At 39.3% G+C, this 19,015-nt stretch overlaps 3 protein-coding genes and 1 non-coding gene across 9 annotated transcripts; 1 reads left to right on the top strand and 3 right to left on the bottom strand.

Moving 5' to 3' along the window:
• Positions 1-892: 892 nt before the first annotated feature.
• On the bottom strand, positions 893-4,903 carry LOC116259853 (RNA polymerase II transcriptional coactivator KELP). Of its 2 annotated transcripts, XR_004173986.2 has the most exons (4): positions 4,324-4,903; positions 1,532-1,637; positions 1,054-1,348; positions 893-939 (listed from the first exon to the last, which is right to left on the bottom strand). XR_004173986.2 is itself a non-coding variant. In XM_031637811.2 (3 exons), exons 1-3 carry the CDS (start codon positions 4,684-4,686, stop codon positions 1,260-1,262), a joined length of 558 nt encoding a protein of 185 aa, XP_031493671.1. In that variant the 5' UTR covers positions 4,687-4,903; the 3' UTR covers positions 1,027-1,259. The 2 variants fall into 2 exon arrangements, 1 of the variants encoding a protein (XP_031493671.1); XM_031637811.2 differs by lacking the exon at positions 893-939 and having other exon boundaries at positions 1,027-1,348.
• A 1,699-nt stretch (positions 4,904-6,602) lies between these two features.
• Positions 6,603-9,600, bottom strand: LOC116260958 (uncharacterized). 2 transcript variants are annotated; one of them, XM_031639508.2, is made up of 4 exons: positions 9,319-9,600; positions 7,996-8,241; positions 7,439-7,468; positions 6,603-7,050 (listed from the first exon to the last, which is right to left on the bottom strand). In XM_031639508.2, the coding sequence occupies exons 1-4, from the start codon at positions 9,543-9,545 to the stop codon at positions 6,951-6,953; spliced, it is 603 nt and encodes a 200-aa protein (XP_031495368.1). In that variant the 5' UTR covers positions 9,546-9,600; the 3' UTR covers positions 6,603-6,950. The 2 variants fall into 2 exon arrangements, with proteins under 2 accessions (XP_031495368.1, XP_031495369.1); XM_031639509.2 differs by lacking the exon at positions 6,603-7,050 and adding an exon at positions 7,238-7,327.
• A 603-nt stretch (positions 9,601-10,203) lies between these two features.
• TRNAQ-CUG (transfer RNA glutamine (anticodon CUG)) lies at positions 10,204-10,275 on the bottom strand. The gene has a single exon. It is a non-coding gene; the product is annotated as a tRNA-Gln (tRNA).
• A 1,163-nt stretch (positions 10,276-11,438) lies between these two features.
• On the top strand, positions 11,439-17,582 carry LOC116261250 (uncharacterized). 4 transcript variants are annotated; one of them, XM_050079695.1, is made up of 4 exons: positions 11,441-11,522; positions 11,668-12,439; positions 13,288-14,198; positions 16,867-17,582. In XM_050079695.1, exons 1-4 carry the CDS (start codon positions 11,478-11,480, stop codon positions 16,897-16,899), a joined length of 1,761 nt encoding a protein of 586 aa, XP_049935652.1. In that variant the 5' UTR covers positions 11,441-11,477; the 3' UTR covers positions 16,900-17,582. The 4 variants fall into 4 exon arrangements, with proteins under 4 accessions (XP_031495784.1, XP_049935652.1, XP_049935651.1 ...); XM_031639924.2 differs by lacking the exon at positions 16,867-17,582 and having other exon boundaries at positions 11,439-11,522; positions 11,671-12,439; positions 13,288-14,711; XM_050079694.1 differs by lacking the exon at positions 16,867-17,582 and having other exon boundaries at positions 13,324-14,711.
• Positions 17,583-19,015: the final 1,433 nt, after the last annotated feature.

Raw genomic sequence — 19,015 nt, 5'->3', positions numbered from 1 at the left:
CAAATTTTTCTGTTTATTGCAGTTTATAGTCCATTATTTATTTTGTTTGCATTATTTTCTAACGCAACAGAATCTTAAACATTTTTTGTGTTTCTTGAATGAACAAAATCGAGCTTTTAGTTCTCCAATTAAAAAACAATATCGAACAAAGTCAACCAATTCCAGAATCTTGAAAAAAAAAAAAAAGTCGCAGACTTATTCTGAAATTAGCTTTCGTAGCCCATTAGCTACTTACGAGCAAGTAATTAATTGAAGCTCGATAAAAACCAGTTGCATGAAACATTGCTGTCAATATAAAAGTCCGCCGTATATCAATTTGAGAACTGATGAAACATTTCGAAGTTCAGACCGGAGAATGCTAGGAGGATCATCTGTTCCCCTACATGGAAGTTCAATTCTCGTTTCTTTCTAAGAATGCCAGAATCAGGAACAGGCAGAACAAAAATGGCCTCCCAGAGACCGTGTTTGTTTCATAACGTCGCCGTTCTGAAGGTCACCTTGAAATGCCAAAATAATGTTCTGCGGGAAGAAAGAACACGAAGCTTATCATCTGCATGTATGTGTCCGTGTTTGTAACAGAGAGAAAGAGAGAGAGGGGTCAATACTAGACGCGAGGTCAAGCACACGTCTAGTGCATACACGTCCTTGCATTTTCTTTTTCGTAGTGTACTCATGCCCATTCGATCCAAATTTCATAGTAAAAAGTTCCGGAAAATAATCGAGTTCTAATTAAAGAAATACAAGACAAGTCTACGGAGAACATGAAGCCAGAAGCCCTTTTCTCATGTCTTCAAAGAGGGACACCAATACATGAATGAGCACACATGCAAAGGGAGCTTATGTGAAAAATTGCAACAGGGTCACTTTTTGTCTTGCCATCAACAGAGTAATATCCGTCTAAGTGAAAGTCACCCTTAGTCTTCTTTGTGAATACCCTAGCTGTTCCACCACAAAAGAAAAAGGGTCTTGAGCTAAAAACATCATGGATTTTGCCATTTGAAGGGCACAAGAAGACAAGGCAAGTAATTTTCATCATAATCGTTTCTTGCTTACGTCTGAGCATATATCCTCAAGTTCCCTAGTATTTCTTAGAAAACAAAGAGGGATGAGAAAACTCCTGTTCTGCAGAAACTGCACATATACAGCACCTACGTCCCAGTTGCATAACTCATTACATCTCTGCACAACCTCACTAAGTCAAAAAAATAGTCTAGATCATTTCCATGGTCTCAGCTTCTGGGCCTTTTGTTACTCGTTCACTAACCCGACTGTATCTCTCTAATAGCTTTTTCTATGGCAGGCACCGCTTTCTTGAAGGCAACCCACTGTTCAGTTGTCAAACTTATTCCTGCACATCAACATCATATTCAATCAAAACCCATTAATGCTGTTAAAACATATACAGCTCAATGAAACAGATAGACATGCATGCATGCACACGAACATAGAGAGTATCCATATCTATTTTCTGTCATTGACAAATGACCAGATAACAGCAAAAAGCGGAGCTAAGATTGAAATTATAGCATGCCTTTAGATGAAGGAAGCTCCTTCCCATCCTTCAGGTAGTACTCCCTAATGGAAACCAACGTCTTTCCCCTGAACTCCTGCAGCGTTACTCTTCTTTTGCTTGAGAGCTGCAAGGAACCATCACAACAAACATCAGTGCTACAGATAGATCCACCCACAAATATGGAACATTTAGCATTCTATCAGCCCTTCACTTAGTAAAACATCAGAAGGGTACACATTTAATATAGCACTGACACTTGAAACTTGAAAGACATCATGGAGTGGGATGGATAGTCATATCTCTCTATTCAGCTAATGCTGTTTCAGAATGTATCAGAGTCCCAGATATCTCAATACAGCATTTGATATGTAAAACACGATGCAAAATAATCCAGATATTCATAATCGTAGTCAGTTGATGTTGCTTAAATATGTATGGTGGAACTTTATATTCAAAAAGGTGATATTGGGCCACCAGAACATCAAGAAAGACTAGCCAAACTTTCTCCAACATTACCAAAAAAAATAATAATAAAGCAAGCCAAGTTGATAGCAATCATCAAGAACGCAACTAAAATCACCATAACAAAAAATGCAAATAAAAGCTACAAATAAACATTAAGCAACGTGTTTTCCCCATGATACAGAAGCTTATATGCCTGTTTCTATGTACTAAAGCTTGACAGATAGAAGTAGACATGCTTCAAACGGAAATAACAATGTCTGTATTAGTCATCATCGTCAACCAGATAACAGAAAAAGATCCACTAAAACTGTAGGGTTGATGAAATTTCCCTCTTACACGCAAGCACAACTTATTCCAACTTCTCCATGAAAGGGTGATGCCTAAGCATGTTGTTGAGGCCAGGAAGTAACTGGTGGTCGTTATGGTCATCGATGCATGGATCACACACACTAAAAGGTTCTAGTCACCTCTTTGTTGACGTGAGACAGTAAGAGCAGTAACTTATAGAAGGTTCCTGTTATCAGCATTTTCTAAATAATTATCAAAAATAGATTTTTAAGAAAATAGTTATAAAGAGGCAAACCCACAAGCAGGCAGTTGAGAATGAGCCTAAAATGAGGGAGAAAGCTAATCCATGTGGATGGAGTCTTGAACCCCAAAAAATATATCTAAAGCAAAAAACAGAAAGAGAAAAACACATATGAAGAGTATATCTCCCAGTCTATCTCATGCGTGGTAGCTATGAAAAACAACATATCCAAGCCCAGGAAAAGGTTTTCCTTAGCTTAGCTTGGCTATTTTAAACATTGTGGATGATCATAATGCCAGTAATGATATTGTCAATAAACGGTAGAACATCCAGAAAAAAAACTAGTATTGGCATCAACTTCTAGGGGAAACAACTCATTAAGCTGATGGATGATGATGAAATGTTCCAGGAAACTAACCAGAAGCTCTCAATACCAAAAGAAACTCCATTGCCTACAAAGTCGGTAGTACAACAATCTTAGGCTACCACTTGATGCAGTGGTTGCATGTGCATGGGTGAATGCTTTAATATGTGTCCAGATGTGGCCAGTTTCTCGCCTCCTCAATCCCATTTCCTTCTCCTCCTCCTCCCCCCTGTATGTTCCACAACATGCTACTCAACCCCAACCAACCACTATTTGCCCAGCTAGGCAACAATCAGTGCAACCACTATTTGCCTACATCATCATCACCTCTTCTACTGCTCTGGCAAATTCACTGAGCTGGACTTTGGTTGACCATAACCCAGCTCAGACATCAAGAACCAACCAGCAGAAACGCTTCAGCTTCTTACCAGCATTCCACCATCTTGTCTTTCTTTTCCATTATCAGTAGTATTGTCACAGATATCGCAAGATTTTCAAGAATCTCTCGATATTTACAAGAAAAGCAAGTAAAAAGAACAGAAAAATCTTGTGAGATTTGAAAATCTCGGTGAAAATGAAAATCTCACATCAATTTTTTGCTTTATTTTTTTGAAATTATTAGTTTCTGTTTATTTTATTTTCTCTAATTTTTAGGATTTTTTGTTTTTTTACAATCGGGCAAGATTTTTCCCGAAATGTTCTCGAGAAAAACAACTTCGCTAAAATATACCCAAGATAAACCTCGTCAATATTTGACCGCTATAGATATTTGCAACAATGGTATTACTAAAGAAACTGACGGATGATTGAGTGATGGAGTATCTCAAAACCAGGAAGAACTCCATTTCAAATGGTCATCCTCTCTCTTCTTGAGTGTTTGACGGCATCCGCGCCAACAACTATATGATGCTAAATTATTGAGCATACATTAGATGTCGCTCCAACCAAACCGGCCTCTACTTTTCCGTCAGGGGCAACAGTTACCAGAAATGCCGAAACCAGGTCCACTGGTTCAGCATGTCCTGCACCACCTCCCTACTACAGAAATGCCCACCATCGCTGGACTCATCAAGGTAGAATACTATTTTATTCTATTCTTAGGCACTTAATGAACACATTACAGGTAGTTCCAATCGCACGACCATCAAAATTGATCGCCCCAACAACTTTGTAGCTCAAATTATTAATCATTTCGGTGGAGAAAGTGATTAAGAAAAAACCACAACTTCAAAATTTATTCTTAGAACATTGTTTCATAGAAAACCTGTAACAGAAAACAAGGTCGCTTCACACGCTTGGATAATTAACAACAACATCAAATATCTGAAAACAACAGAAGACATCACACTCTGACATGCCTAATCATACTAATACCAGTTCCACAAAACAATTTTCATAAAACTCAAAACAGCAACTAAGAAGATTCATAAATATTTTCGATGGCCACTGTACCCTGCAGAGGATGGGATCTCCATTTTCATCGACATCCTCATCACCACTGCTATCCTCCTGCTCCTCCTCTTCCTCATCATCATCATGAGCCGCTCTACCTCTCTTCCTGTCGCCCCTCTGCTCCTCTACCTCCTCCTCGTCCCCAGCCGTACCACCTCCCTCCGCCTGCGCTGCCCTGGATTCCAAGAAGTTCTCGACAATTCCCCGCACGAACTTCTTCACCTCCCTGCTGCCGGAGAGATCGATGCCTAGCCGCTCGGAGGCCAACGACCTGACCTTGAACTCCGTCATCTCTGTCATGTCCGCCTTCTCCAATATACCCACCACCATCTTCTCCACCCGGCGCTTCGTCTCCGCGTCCATCCCGTTCCTCTTCAGCTTCCTCCCTGCAACACCTCCACTCCCCACACAGAGAAGGGTACAAGAAAAGGAAAAATCTAGTCCCCGTCCTTCTTTGAGGAGCTGCAGCTGCCCCTCGCTCAGGATCCCTATATCCCCTCCCCACAGAAACGGAAATCCCAGGACCTATACTATAAAATAAGGAAACAAACACGCACTTTTCTCATCCAGGAGCCGTCACTGACGGTCTGGCAGAGTCACAGAGCGCCTAAGAGCCATAAATGTCAAATAAAGTCCCAACACTTTCACATTGTTTTATACAGACCTTAAAGTTGCTAACATCTCATCTATTAAAAAAAAAAAGTTTGTTCATCTCTTCTGGATTCTCCTCTTCCGGGAAAACAGTTTTACTTTGACTGCGTGCCTCAGAACTCACCGACCGTGCAACCTTGCTAACATGAAACATTGAAACACACATTAAAGGGGGTCGATGGGCAGCAAATGTGGCAAATTTAGAGTTCCGTTCTGCGGCGAGGACTGCAAAACGAATTATACAGCAGATCAATGTCTTGTGATGTCTACCCAAATAACCAGTCAGACTTGCCTACAAGGGTCTTGTAATTATAGTGCAGGTAGCATGAAAAGGATGTATCAGTATCACTCGTTCTATTTTTATGAGCTCTATGTTTTTGTGTCATACATATGTAGCGCAACACTAAGATGAAGCAATACTAAAATGAAGGTGCATTGTATCTTCATTAGACATGGACGCAGCCCTAAACCCTAAGGGCAAAGATGAGAAAGATGAAAGCGGGGGGAGGAAAAGAGAGAAGGGGAAGCTTTAGCTTCTTTTTTTAGCAGGGCTGGAATTCTCTCGCTCATTAGGAATTACTCATATCGAAGAATCCATCCCACTCTATATCAAGTCAAGAAATGTATCATTCCAATATCTGTATGTTAAACACAACAAACTTTTGCATGTATCCCAAACTTCTGTAATGTATTTTTCATGTTGGAGATGCTTGATATCGAAGAATCCATCCCACTCTATATCAAGTCAAGAAATGTATCATTCCAATATCTGTATGTTAAACACAACAAATTTTTGCATGTATTAAACGCAACAAATTTTTGCATGTATCCCAAACTTCTGTAATGTATTTTTCATGTTGGAGATGCTTGATATCGAAGAATCCATCCCACTCTATATCAAGTCAAGAAATGTATCATTCCAATATCTGTATGTTAAACACAACAAATTTTTGCATGTATCCCAAACTTCTGTAATGTATTTTTCATGTTGGAGATGCTTGGATACGGTTATGATGATACAAGTTATCTACACCCGACATCAATTTTCACAACTAATAGACCCCAATTCGATGAGACCTTAATGATGAAAAAAAGTTGCTGCATTTACGATTGAAATCCATTTAATTAGATCAGCTTTATATATAGATTATTTCCATGGAACCTATTCATTTTGAACAATTCTATTGGATTTAGTATTAAACTGCGAGTGTCATTAAGTCGGTTCTCGACGTGTTATTGGAATGTTTTTACCTTTGGATGAGAGGGATCTCCCCCAGAACTAAACCACTTAACAGGATCGTCTCTTGAGAAAGAAAGAAGATAACCCCTCGTTCCCTCAAATCATATGGTTAGAGTTTGGACCCACCTTAAAAAACCCATCCTTGCGTTGCGTGTTGCCTTAATCAAATATGAACATATAGATACTTTTATCGTGGCCTTTTTAGTCAATATTGGTATATATATCTTCATAATAAGATTCCTATGCATGATTTTGATAAGCAGATAGTTACCTTTCTAAGATGAAAACCATATCTGTGGCTGAAATATAAGATTTAAATGCTGGTCTGTTGGAATTTAACCATGGTAAACTCAACACTACATTCTGATTTGGTCGAAAGCACCTAATTTGTATGGACTGAAGAGTATATGAATAGGGGATGAAAGAAGTTCCTCTCCCCTGGAAGGCAAACGTCCGGGTGACCTCTGACTGTACTTTGAAAGGAAAACATCATGTGAGTAAGTGCAGAACGACAGGGGTAAACAACTGATCCATGGTATTCACTTCAACACCTTAGAGCTCCTACCACCCGTGGCATATGGAATCTATATGAATCCATTTCATTCCTTCGAGTTTTGCTAAAGCTGGATGATGAAAAATAATCACTTCCTGTCCACCTTATGTAAGAAGTCTGACCAACCCATCCAAAAAATAACACTGCAATAGGTCAACTTTCTAGTTGATCTAAAGAGAGCAATTAGGAGCCAAGCCCAAGCCTTTGGTTCAGGGTTTCTGTCGTGTTCAGTGCCAAGGTTGAGCTGCTGCTGGTGACTGTCAAGTCTGTTCCTCTAATAAACCTGCCATTTGAGGCTAGAGCAGGTCATGTGAGATACCTGGATGGTTGAATAGCAAGATCGCAATATTGTAGGTCAATGCGACAGAGTAAATGTGAACCTTGACAGTTAAATGTGAAGCCAGATGCCAGGTCTCGTTCTATACAGTGAAAATATGGTAAAGTTTTAGCAATAAGTAAGAACAAAATCATGGAAATAAGGACAGCCAAGCCTATATCATTTTAGTGCTCCACCAACTCTTTGACGTGCTCGCATCCACAAGAACAAAGGATTGAAAAAACTAAAAAGAAAAAAAAATCATTATACAGAATATAGAGAACAGCACAGGAAGGAAAGAAATAAAATACCACATAAAGATCATATCAAATACAAACAACTTCAGTAGTTTCACCTCCTGAATCTCCCTGGATTTCTCCTTTTGCTGCAAAAAAAAAGGAGCATAAAACAGTGAATGATCAGTTCATATAGTCCTTCAAATAGTGTATCTAAAATTGCAAATCCATGCACGCATACAAGAGAGAGAGAGAGAGAGAGGAGGAGGAAGACGGGGTTGTCAAGGATTGATCACAAAGATGTCCTATTCTTATACGCATACATGTGCATGTACTTCAGTGTTCTAAATCATCTTAAACTTTGCTCTTTCTATCATGTACATTTCTGCAAAATTCCTGGTACTCCTATGGACATTAATCGTGATACCAAAATTCTATACACTCATTATTGGACAATAAGACTAAAATTTCAGACACAACGGATTGTTGGATGCATGCAACAAAGACATCAAAATCACGAGGTTGAGAAAGCTATAGAGAACCAAGACTGGGAGTTTGATGAGAAACCCGAAAAAATTGTGCCGGCTGAATTTAACATCTTCAATTGTAAGAGACAACCACATAGATTAGCTCTAGATACATTAAGTCGGATTCTCTATTATCAGAGGAAACATACCTTCCTTCAACTTCATCATCTGATGCACCAACTGAAGCTTCACTCTTCCCCTTCCCAAATGCAACCTCATCCATGCTTTGCCCTTGTCTCTTGTACCTTCCACCTGATGCAACAAAACCTGGACATGGCCTGAATGCCTTTATTGGCCACCATCCAAATCCTGGAACTGTTGCTATCCCACCTTGAATTCTTCCTTCACCATTACAGCCCTTTTCTATTTCCGCTCGCCCACATGCCTTGCATCCCCTAAAAGACATGTTTAATCAGTCAAAATCTGCAACTCATCTACTACTTTTCATTCTCCTCCATCGAGACATTCTGCAAATTCTTTATGGTCTAAGAAAAACAAATTGCTTAGCATGCATAGAATAAACCAATCGATTGATGTGCATAGATTACAGTCTCCTCAATTCAAGATGGCTACCCAAACTTATAGGTGACGCTATTCGCATAATCATTTCCCATTTTCCAGTCATCACATTAACAAACATGGTAAGACGATCCTGGGGTATGAACATCAGACGCTCAATTTTCCAACTAATCAGAGATGACTAAATGGCCATCTGAAACCCAAAAGCAAATGGGGAAAAAACAGAATGTGCCACACCACGAAGAAACCACTATACAGCTCAACAGTGCGCTCACTAAAACATATTTTTATAACTGGGTAGGGTTGTGGTCAGCAGGCAAAGCATCACCGAGCTTGTCCGGTGACGGTTTCTGGGTTCAAGGAGCCTTCAAGTTCAAACTCGGGGCTTCACACTGTTGAGTAGTGCAATGGAAAGGCGACAGTAGGGAAGGCAGATCAAACCATCACGTCCAGGTCCTTTATCCCAGGAATGGTTTTCCGTGTTATTGGGAAAACACGGCAGCAAAAAAAATAAACAGCAGTATTTTTCTAGTGGATCGAGTGCTTTGCTTCTGAGGGGCGGTGCTATGGCAATCCAAGACAACAACTAGACAAAATCAACCAGTTCAAGAGAAAAGGAGGGATGAAAAATATTCAAGCAGTTCTAACAATTGCAACTCTAGGCACATTGATTATATTAACAATAAAAAAAAAATCAACCATAAAATGGTCAAGCAAGGTATTGATGGCTTTGAACATAAAAGAGTTCTATAGACATCTTACTAATCTTCTCATTCAATACTAGCATAAGGTAACAACTAACAATAAATCCATCGTTTAATTTCACTATTTTATCCTCAATTTTCAAATGCAACAGCGAAGATGTTATATCAATTACACAAGAAGAAGCTAAACCGGCCTTATTAAGGATGCTATGGAAAGAAATTGGATGAAGAAGGAAGTTAAAGAAGTACCCAATTGGAATCACCCTCTCTGTGTCTTCTATTGGGAGCTGGGGCTCCGCGGAGAGTACAGAGTCAGAAGTGGAAGCAGCAACAGGGGAATCGTTCTGCTGGACGGTAGAGTGAAGGGTTTGCGGAGAGACGCGCTTCCGAAGCGAGAGAGAACCTCCAAAAGGTCTGCTGCTGGGCGTGGTCTGGAGGAGGAGAGGTGGAGAAGGTGTGGTGAGGAGTGATGCCATTGTGCAGAGGAGGAGATGATTCTCTCTCTGTCCCCTTCCCTTCCAACGGTTTTGAAAATGCTTTAGGTGATTGTAGGCTTTTTCCCTTTTATATATTTGCCAATAAATATAATTTTGACTTCCACTAAAATATTTAGCTTCATTCTTATTTTCAATAGTTACTAAAATTAAAAAAAATAGAATTTTTTAATCAATTGGTTAACCTCTTACTCACCTTTAAATATAACGCTTTATTTAAAAGATTATGGGGCGGAGTGCTGCTTCATTATTTTCAATTCTTGAGTCTTAACGATAAGAACCTGTCGATAATATCATTTTGTGTATATATTTCTGTTACAAAAATTACTTTTATTTGTTTTAAGATTTTATTTTTTACGTCACCTCACGACGACTCATATACTTTTAGAAATCCCGACGAACTCAGGGAAGTTTGGCAGCTGTTAAACAGAAGTTTCAGTTTTATTTCTTTTGGCAATTAATACGAAAGACTTCTGGCGCTTCAGATTCAAATTATCTTTTCTGGGGCAAAACAAATCCATTTTTCTGACAACCGTGAACTAGGCTATAAAGAGTGAAAAAGGGGAAGAACGAGGTTCCACCGAGATTTGAACTCGGGTTCCGTGAAGTAGGCTACAAAGAGCGAAAAATGGAAAGAACGAGGTTCCACCGAGATTTGAACTCGGGTTGCTGGATTCAGAGTCCAATGTCCTAACCACTAGACCATGGAACCAATCGTTGGCGGGTGATTGCTATTTTCTTAATAGAATGATTACCAAAGTGTACGGCAGCTTCCCGGTAAGCAATGTGTAATTGTCGAAGATGTTCATGATTTACATCTTCCCCTCCAAAATAATGAAAATTACTTTCACTATTAGGGTCAGGCTTTTTTTTTTTTTGTTGTAATATAGGGGCGTGTTTGATTATGGAGAATTTTTTCAACTTAAGGTGGGATCACCTTTGTTTTTAAGGTGTTCAATAAGGGAGCGCCCAAAAAAAGTATTTCAACCCTGATCCTCAAATTTTATCTAAAAAGGTCCAGCTTCAAAGTATGTCTGTAAACATTTCATTCGATCGAATATCTCCTAGCACAGTTGGCTGACTCACCAACTTGGCTTAGGAATCATTTGAGTCCAACTCAAATAGTTGAAAAACTTGACCACCAGTCAAGGTTGGCTTAGCTCGCTCAGAACTCATACTTGACTTGGCCCAACTCACTCATGATGTGGCCCGACTTATTTTAAAACTCGAGTCGACGAGTCAATTCACTCACCCGATCATCAGCCGATCTGAGTCATGGTCACAATTTTGCTAACTATACTTTAAAAGAACAAATGTAAGTAATCTTAATAGATGCAAGACAACTTTTAACTAAGCACTCAAACAAGAACTGCCACTTCATAAATTTCAGTAAGAAAATACCTTCTGGATGGGTATCATGCAGTTTGGCGTTTGAATCATATCACGTGAAAAAACATGGATTCGTGTCCATTAAATGAAAGATCAATCTAAGGGCAAAACTAAAACTTAAAAAAAAAAAAAATTATAGTGTAAAATTACCAAACTGACCATACGATAGCATGTGGGAACATGCCTTCCCCTGCTGATGACATAAGATGGAAAGTACCTTCTGCTCACATTTGGAAATATAAGGGATCTTTCTAAATTTAGGGATAAATATTAGTTTTGAATGGAAAATTTATTAAAAGAAAACCCTAGCGAAATCTGAACCTGCCACAAGAGTTAAAGCTCTTTAAAATAAAATGAAATTAATAACGTGGAAAAGGGTTTGAGGGAAATTACTGTATTATCCTCTCGTTACTTTTTTCTGCAACGCTTTCTGGGAATCCCCCGCCCTCTTTAACCTCTATGCGTATTTGTCCGTTGTCCTGCTTCCAGTTCTGAAAGAGAGGGTGCGAGAAAGAAAGAGTTCCAATGAGCAAGAGTAAGAAGCTTCTCCTTGTCGAGGAGGAGGTTGAGGTATTTCCATCTATCACTGTTCTTTTCTTCACATGACGATGATCGTCGTCTTCTTCATCAGTCGAATCACTTGCTCTTTTGCTTGAGAACGGGAAAACGTTTTCTAGCTTGCTGACGTCTGTCCTTCTTGTTGGATGAGAGATAGCAGGTGAGGCAATTGGAGGACGGGCTCAGAGGGTCATGGCAGATGGCTCGCGTCATCGGCGTCTCCCATCGTGTCCGCCACGTCTGGTACGAGAACCTCCTCTACGACGACGGCGTCACGAACTGGGTCGAGCGCATTGAGGTCTCCGACGTCCTCGACGGCTGCAACCGTCCCTCCGCTGCTTTCGCCGCGACAGGCTATCGCGGCTGGATCAGGCCGCGTGCTCCAAACGTATACTTCTCCGGGAAAGACCTGCAGTACGGTCTGTGCGTCGACGCGTTGTATCAAGATGGGTGGTGGGAGGGCGTCGTCTTCGATCGCGACGCCGGCGCCGCTAGGAGGTCCGTCTTCTTCCCGGACGAGGGCGATGAGATGACTTTCGATATAGACCAGTTGCGCCTCTCGCATGACTGGGATGAAGCCTCCGGCGCCTGGAAGGCTCGCGGTACGTGGGTGTTTCTGCAACTAATCGGCGAACTAAACGAATTCGCTGATATGGCGACGCCGGCCTGGGTTAAGCAGTTTTGGTATGGATTAAGAACGACGGACGGTTTCGTTCGCGATATTGGGGAGTGGCCTCTCGGAGAGCCATTAGTGTGGAAGAAACTAATGAAGCTGGTTATGAGAAATCGGTATATAACGGATTGTGGAATCGAGAAAGATATAGCTGTTGTTTCTTCGAGCGAAGAGCGTGTCTCTAAGAGGCGGAGAGTATCCGAGCCAAGAAGCAGGCAGTTGTGCTATTCTGAAGAGAGTCATGTTAAAGAACCAGGTACTTACATTCCCAACTGTTTTGATCATTGTTGAAAGAACTGGTTTATGAAACCAGACACACTCACATGTAATTACTCCAAACAAATGTATGGAGCATTTAATGCAACTTTTCATGTTTATTTAGATTTACTTCATTTTATTGGCAGGATTCGTGATTAGAACATCTAATTACAGTACCCCAGGAAGAATTCGAGGGACTTAGAGAATAAATGGCTGATCATCTATTATGTAATCGACTCAGTTAACACATGTTTTCATCTATAAAAGAATGATTCCGATTGAAATAATGTTGCCAAAAGCATCTACTAATCTAACTTGGCGAACAAGCATTGAGAGATGACAAGGATTTCTCTTTCAATCACAGTCCTTATATATATGATGCCTTCCATCATAGAAAATATTCAACGTAAAACATCACTAAAGAGAAAAATAGATTTAGTAACTAGAGTTGCTAAGATTGGTAGCTAGTTTCTGTATGTGCACACACAGGAGATGACATTATGAAAAAATTATGAGCATTAACTGGAATTTTGGACCTCTTTCAAGTTGAGATCAAAAGTCTTAAAGCCATCCCTATCAGGTGTATTGTGCTCTTATTTGCGGGAAACAGAACCCATAGAAGACGTCAAGAAAATGGATGTAAATCATGTCATTTTGGCTGCGATTGGGAAACCTTTGTTAAATCCAGAAAGGATATTAGCAGGTAGATGAAAGCACTTTGAACGTCTAAATAAGAACAAGTTAAACCTATAGCAATTACCAGAGGTTCTTAACAGGAAAATTAAATTGGTATCTATTTCCATTTCAATTCAACTCAAATCAATGTACATTTTATTGCCAATGCAGGATTACTGTCTTATAATGGTGGTGATCATGTAACAGACGGCCTCTTACGAAATGACAGAGATCCTTCTCATTTGCCTTGCCGAATAGTTCCCTTCAATGGGCAACAACTTTCAGCAACTAAGAGAAAAAATGAAGACGTGGTCCCAAAATACAATCGCCAAGCAGTCACAGACTATATTCAGCTCCTGGATCGGAAGAAGAATACAAACGATTCTGTGTCAAAAGCACTTGTTGACAGAGTCAGGACAGAGGCAAAAGCGCATCTCTTGTTAATGGGCTGGAAATTCAGGTATGAGTGGAAAGGCACAAGACAGGAACTACATTACTTTACTCCAGAAGGAAGGAAGTTCGTCTCTTTCTATGTTGCTTGCTCTGCCTATGATCAATGGGAAATGAATTATGTGAACAGTTTCGTGGAAGGCAAAGAGAAAGATGTTACAAGGAACATGAGACAGAAGAAAAGCTCCCAATTTTCTGATAAGTATGATGCAAATCCATCTGGTAGAGCAGGACACACGGAGGTTCCATCTAAAGCTGTGGTCCATAAGATGCACGTAGATGTGCATCACGCTCCTGCTGCTATGAAGCCTTCTGGTCTCAAAATTATTCTTTCACAAAATTCTACTAAGAAAGACAACGCAAGTACTGGTGACAATGAGAAGAATAAAGAACAGAATATCAAAGCTTACAATATTCAAATTACCCAATTTTCTGGTGACTTAAAGGAGAATCTGGATCAGTTTTTATGTTGTGTACCCAACTCCAAAGAAAGGGATACAACCAAGCGAAAGCGGCATGAGAAAGCAATGCAAGTGCATACTGATGTCTCTTCTTCAAGACCCTTGCGATGCAAAACTAAACCATTCTGTGCTCAACAGAGTGACAGATCAGGCTCGTGCAAGCGAGGGAAGGTAATAACTCTTCAATACTGCAGTTTTTGTACATTGAAACTAGGATGCCAGCAGGTAGGTATTAAAGATGTTTGATTAAGAATTTAGTTTGAGCCCATGATGTGTGATTAAACTGCGGATCTCCTCATTCGGCTGATCACCTTTGAAAGTGATACTACATCCTTCCCATTAATTGGCCTTGCCCAATCACTTAGATTCCTAGAAGGCAAACTGCAATGGTCACTTATAGTACTTAATTAGTACTTATAATGGCGATACTCTATCACAGAAAATGAAAAGATAGATGACCTAGATTGTGACCAACTTTCATAAGGTGATTTTATCAGATGAGATGATTTAAATGGCTCAGTAATATTTTTAGCCTGGTATAGTTTACAAACCTGTCACACCAAAGAGGAGTTCCATCTGAGCTCTAATTGTTTTCAGCAAATTTCCAAGGGCTAAGCATTCCTGGCTCCTTTTGATAATGCTGAAATAACATTAGATACTTGATTTTAGCATGAAAACAATATATACAAGACTCTCCACCTGTGTCCATAGAGATCTGTCCTGTTGACACAACTAATCTTTTATTTTCTTCTTTTTTTATCAGTATGCTTGACTTAAATTTTCTTTTTTCCCTTAAATGTTGTCATTCTTATTCTTACTATATTGTCTGAGTATCAAAACTATGGCAATAGTAAGTTGCCCTTGATTGTTGTTTATTAGATATTACTTTGATGAGCTTATATTTCGTTGTTAGTTTATTTAGCATAGATGCATAGCGCATGAATTATTGAAATAGAATATGTTGCTCATGTTATTTCATGTACTGATCCTGATAAACGGGTGCTTTCACCTGATAATCGAGTTCTTGAAAGCTTCCATTTGACATGGTAATGGCTGGCTTACTAGACGAATTAGATAGGGACCGTTTGACAATAGTAACATATTCTTAAGATTCATGAAATATTATAATACACTGTTTCATGAATCATTGCATCTTTATCTCCCATTGAAAATGACTCTTCCAACTATGGCCAGTTGCATATGGTCCATATAATGTATATGTCCTTCACTCTGGGCAATTAAGTTGGACTCGGTGTATTCTCTCTCTCTCTCTCTCTCTCTCTCTGTGTGTGTGTGTGTGTGTGTGTGTGTGTGTGTATATATGTATATAGAAAAATTGAATGATGACTAGTTTTTGGAGTCACTTAGTCATCTAACTAGGGTCAATCTAATATAATAGATGGTTAAGAGAAAAACAAATAAAAAAAAGTAATGGACATTTTCATGATATAGTATTAATTCACATCTTTTTGTCCTTGTTTCTAATTCAATCATCCATCTGCTTCAGATAAGCTACCCTGGTTAAATAGTAAGGTGAAGTCACAGTGATTCATTCTCTCTCTCCATAAATGGTCTATGACTGGAGAAGAGATAGAGTTATTGACACAGTCTCCATATACTGTACCGCTGATAGGAAGCCAGATTTGAAGGCAACCAATTAGAAAGGAAGGCGTTTAGAATCGGAAATTTAAGGTGGTCCTTTGTCCTCCTATTCACATCTTTTTGTCCTTGCACATGCATCTTTATTGTCCACCTTATAATTATAATTGTTAGATCCCAATAGGAGAAAATAACTTGACGGACCAGTCTCTCATTTTGATGCTGGTTTTACTCGCTTTCCATATTTACCAACTGCAATTTTTACGGCGTTTTTCTCATTTATTTTCTATTTTTCGTTTTTTACAAGAAGCTTAAGAAAAATATTAAAAACACAATAGACATGATCTAACATTAACTATCAAGTTGAAGCGTGTGTGACACGCACTGCTACATTTGATCGTCCTGGATCTTACGGGCGATGCAGAACTCCGTTGTGAAGGTTGGAATGGCTGAACCGCTTCCATGTTTGTAATTCAAAATTTGGGCGGAAAAAGGAATGATCGACTCCTTCAATGGAAGTTGAGCAACCCAAAGAGGAAATACGTGGTTGCTGTTGGAGTGCCACACTTCTTTTTTGCCTATACATTTATTATTTCAGTAAATTTTTAAATAATGTACAGGATACGGTGCTGGTACGGATGCAGGTAAGAGGAAGCAGGTATGGGTATGGCGTATTTCCGTACAATGGTACCGGGATAATTATATATTTTTAATTCTAAAAAATACAATTAAAATTTGAAAAAACAAAATTGATAACTTCACATGATTATGACAAATTCCTTTCATAGTTCCTATATATAATATCATAAAAAAACATAATTGACATGAAAGAAAGGGCCAAAACCTAATACATAACTAGCTACGTCATCACAAAAACATGATAATTGGAAAGAATAAGCTCCTAGGAAGATCTCTAGATAAGTAGTCTGCCTTTTCAAATTTTGAGCAAACATGGTACAAAGAATTGTGCAATGCATCCAACTTTCCTCTAATGTATCGAAACGTCAGGAACATGGTATTGATCCGACCATTTGACCTCGAACTCCTGATGCCAAACATGGTACCCTTTGTTGACACGTGATTCAAAGGAGTTTGTAGCGAGGGGCGGAGGGAGGGTGGGCGCCTAGGCCATGGCCCCACCCTGGCCAATGAAAAAAAAAAAATTTACATTGAAAAAAAATATAATTTTTTAATTGTGTCATGTATTTTTTGAATTTGAATTCAATTTGGTCTTATTTAGATCCAGAGGTTGGGACTGTCGGCGCACTTCTAAAGAAAATCGACAAGAAAGTCAGTGAGAGATCGAAAACGGCAGGAATGAGTGAGGTGCCATGGATGAATGCTCAAAGCATTGGTGGCAAATTAGTTAGAACCATTTCGCCAGAATGAGAACTCTTGACTCTCCGGGAGTGGGTCAATTGGGAAGAGGGAAGCAACCTAGGGCAAGCGAGAGGGCAGCTTCTCTTAAACATTGTAGAAAGAGGAGAATCATGATGGTAAGATAACAAAGAGAAAGAGGTGACAAGAGACAAGTCTGCCAAAGGGGAACCTCACAGTGGCATCCATTGGTCATATACAAAAAGTTTTTTTGCCTGCCGTCGCCAATTCATCGTTCGTCACCAGTCGCTGCCCAAGCTCCCGCCGGATGTCCGTTGCCAGCGGCCCAAGCCCTCGCCGAAAGACCAAAGAAGATCAAGAGGGAGAAGAAAGAAACATCGGGAAGCGGTTTAACATATTATTATGGTTTGGATTTGGTTTCAACCTTGAACTAGATCCAAACGTACTAAACCATACCCACTACCCGTTTTAGCGTACCAGCGTACTGGTACGCGGGTCCCCCTCACGTACCGTGGTGACATCGGGACCAACTATATATGGCTGTTTTGCGGACTGCAAAAACATCTGCAGCAAGTCTTTGTTTGAATCAAAGAAGTGCCTCAACTTTAAAGAATTTTGGTGCTGCCCTTCCTTCTGCATCTTGTATATTTGGAATGTCAGTAAATTCCTAGATAATGTAAGGGAAGTGCCTATATAAGGCCGTCTTCCAGGCAAAGACATCTGGAAAGCAATTGTATTGTCATTCCGTGTTTAAATAAAAGAAATAGCTTCAATCTTAAAGAACTCTGGTGCTGCCCTGCATTTGCCCTGCCTACAATTTGGAGGTTTTAAGGCTGCTAAGATTGTTGTGAATCTTCAACTTCACTTGGCTCCTAAAAAGAAGTAGGCGTGGAACAGTTCTTCTTCTCCTTTTATTGGCAAGTGGACCTATGATTATCAAAAGCATAAGAGGGGAACACTTACCATGCTCATACCAACTTGCAATTTTTTCAAAGGCTTTTTACTTTTACATACCTTTGGTTTTTATAGTTTATTTTCTCTCATAAATTTAGAAATTGAAGTTGGACGCCTTGACTGGACCTATTCCCAACTTTCTACTTATTTTTCTGAAAAATTCATTCAAGTACTTTTTCATTATAACACTCAACTTACTCTCCACTATGTTTTTAATTTCAGTCTTTCATTGGCGGCATGCCATGTCATGTGTTGCGCATTTAAGTTGAAACTTTTATTTAGCTTTCACATGGAAAAATTATTATTCATTTCAACTTAGGTTACTAATATTTCAACTTAGGTTAGAAAACAATGACAAAGCTAAATGATGGGAATGCATTTGAAGTAGCTATTTGTTTAAATAGTTTTTACCAAATTTTTTATTAGTAACAATTTCTACGAACTATTTTATAAATGTGAATTTGTTATCGAAAATATACTAGATCTATTCAAAAGAAGTGTATTTAAAGTTCAGGCATGGAAGGACATGGTTCAAGCAGGCAGACTTATATGGGCAATCAATTCAGAACTAGGTAGGTATTTTTTAGTCAGAAGGGTTGAGATTCCGGGGGAAAATGGTGTTCCAGTGTGATCCAGCAATAGCATGAATAACGCCCTTTTTCAACCAATTGAACATTGCACGCCTCATTTGTTTGTATTAAGAGCCACATTTTTTACTCAAAACCAATGAGAACTGGGCACCGGGCCGGCGGCGGGTACCTGGCCCGATTTGGGCCCGGGCTTGGAAAAAGTCAGTTGGCCCTGATAAACCTGGGTGGGCTTGATAATGTTTTTTTAATATTTATTTTATTAAGTTATATATATAAATATAATATTTTATTATAATTAGTTATATATATTATTTTATATAAAAATTATTTTTTTATTTAATCGGATTGGGCCTAGGCTCGGGCTCATACCCAAGTTTCGGATGTCGGGCTTGCCAGTGCCGGCCAGGCCAGCCCGATAATGCAAGGTTATGATCTTGCCTTCAAAAGGAGGATGGATTTTATGTTAAATTGTTAAATTGAAGCACACAGAAATATCACTTTTGTTAC

The sequence above is a fragment of the Nymphaea colorata genome, chromosome 9 (genome assembly GCF_008831285.2).
Source record: "Nymphaea colorata isolate Beijing-Zhang1983 chromosome 9, ASM883128v2, whole genome shotgun sequence".
Lineage (NCBI taxonomy): Eukaryota > Viridiplantae > Streptophyta > Magnoliopsida > Nymphaeales > Nymphaeaceae > Nymphaea > Nymphaea colorata.
Note: the sequence above shows the minus strand (reverse complement) of the source record. Positions and strands in the feature narration are given on the sequence as shown.

Coding starts and splice junctions, on each gene's coding strand:
- LOC116259853 (XM_031637811.2), bottom strand. CDS start 4,686: ATGGACGCGGAGACGAAGCGCCGGGTGGAGAAGATGGTGGTGGGTATA. Junction 1,638..4,323: donor GAGATCCCATCCTCTGCAGG/GTACAGTGGCCA, acceptor GGTTCCTTGCAG/CTCTCAAGCAAAAGAAGAGT. Junction 1,349..1,531: donor GGAGCTTCCTTCATCTAAAG/GCATGCTATAAT, acceptor GTTGATGTGCAG/GAATAAGTTTGACAACTGAA.
- LOC116260958 (XM_031639508.2), bottom strand. CDS start 9,545: ATGGCATCACTCCTCACCACACCTTCTCCACCTCTCCTCCTCCAGACC. Junction 8,242..9,318: donor GAGAGGGTGATTCCAATTGG/GTACTTCTTTAA, acceptor CATGTCTTTTAG/GGGATGCAAGGCATGTGGGC. Junction 7,051..7,438: donor AATCCAGGGAGATTCAGGAG/GTGAAACTACTG, acceptor CTCAAATGGCAG/GTTTATTAGAGGAACAGACT.
- LOC116261250 (XM_050079693.1), top strand. CDS start 11,478: ATGAGCAAGAGTAAGAAGCTTCTCCTTGTCGAGGAGGAGGTTGAG. Junction 11,523..11,667: donor TTGTCGAGGAGGAGGTTGAG/GTATTTCCATCT, acceptor GATGAGAGATAG/CAGGTGAGGCAATTGGAGGA. Junction 12,440..13,287: donor GAGTCATGTTAAAGAACCAG/GTACTTACATTC, acceptor TTGCCAATGCAG/GATTACTGTCTTATAATGGT.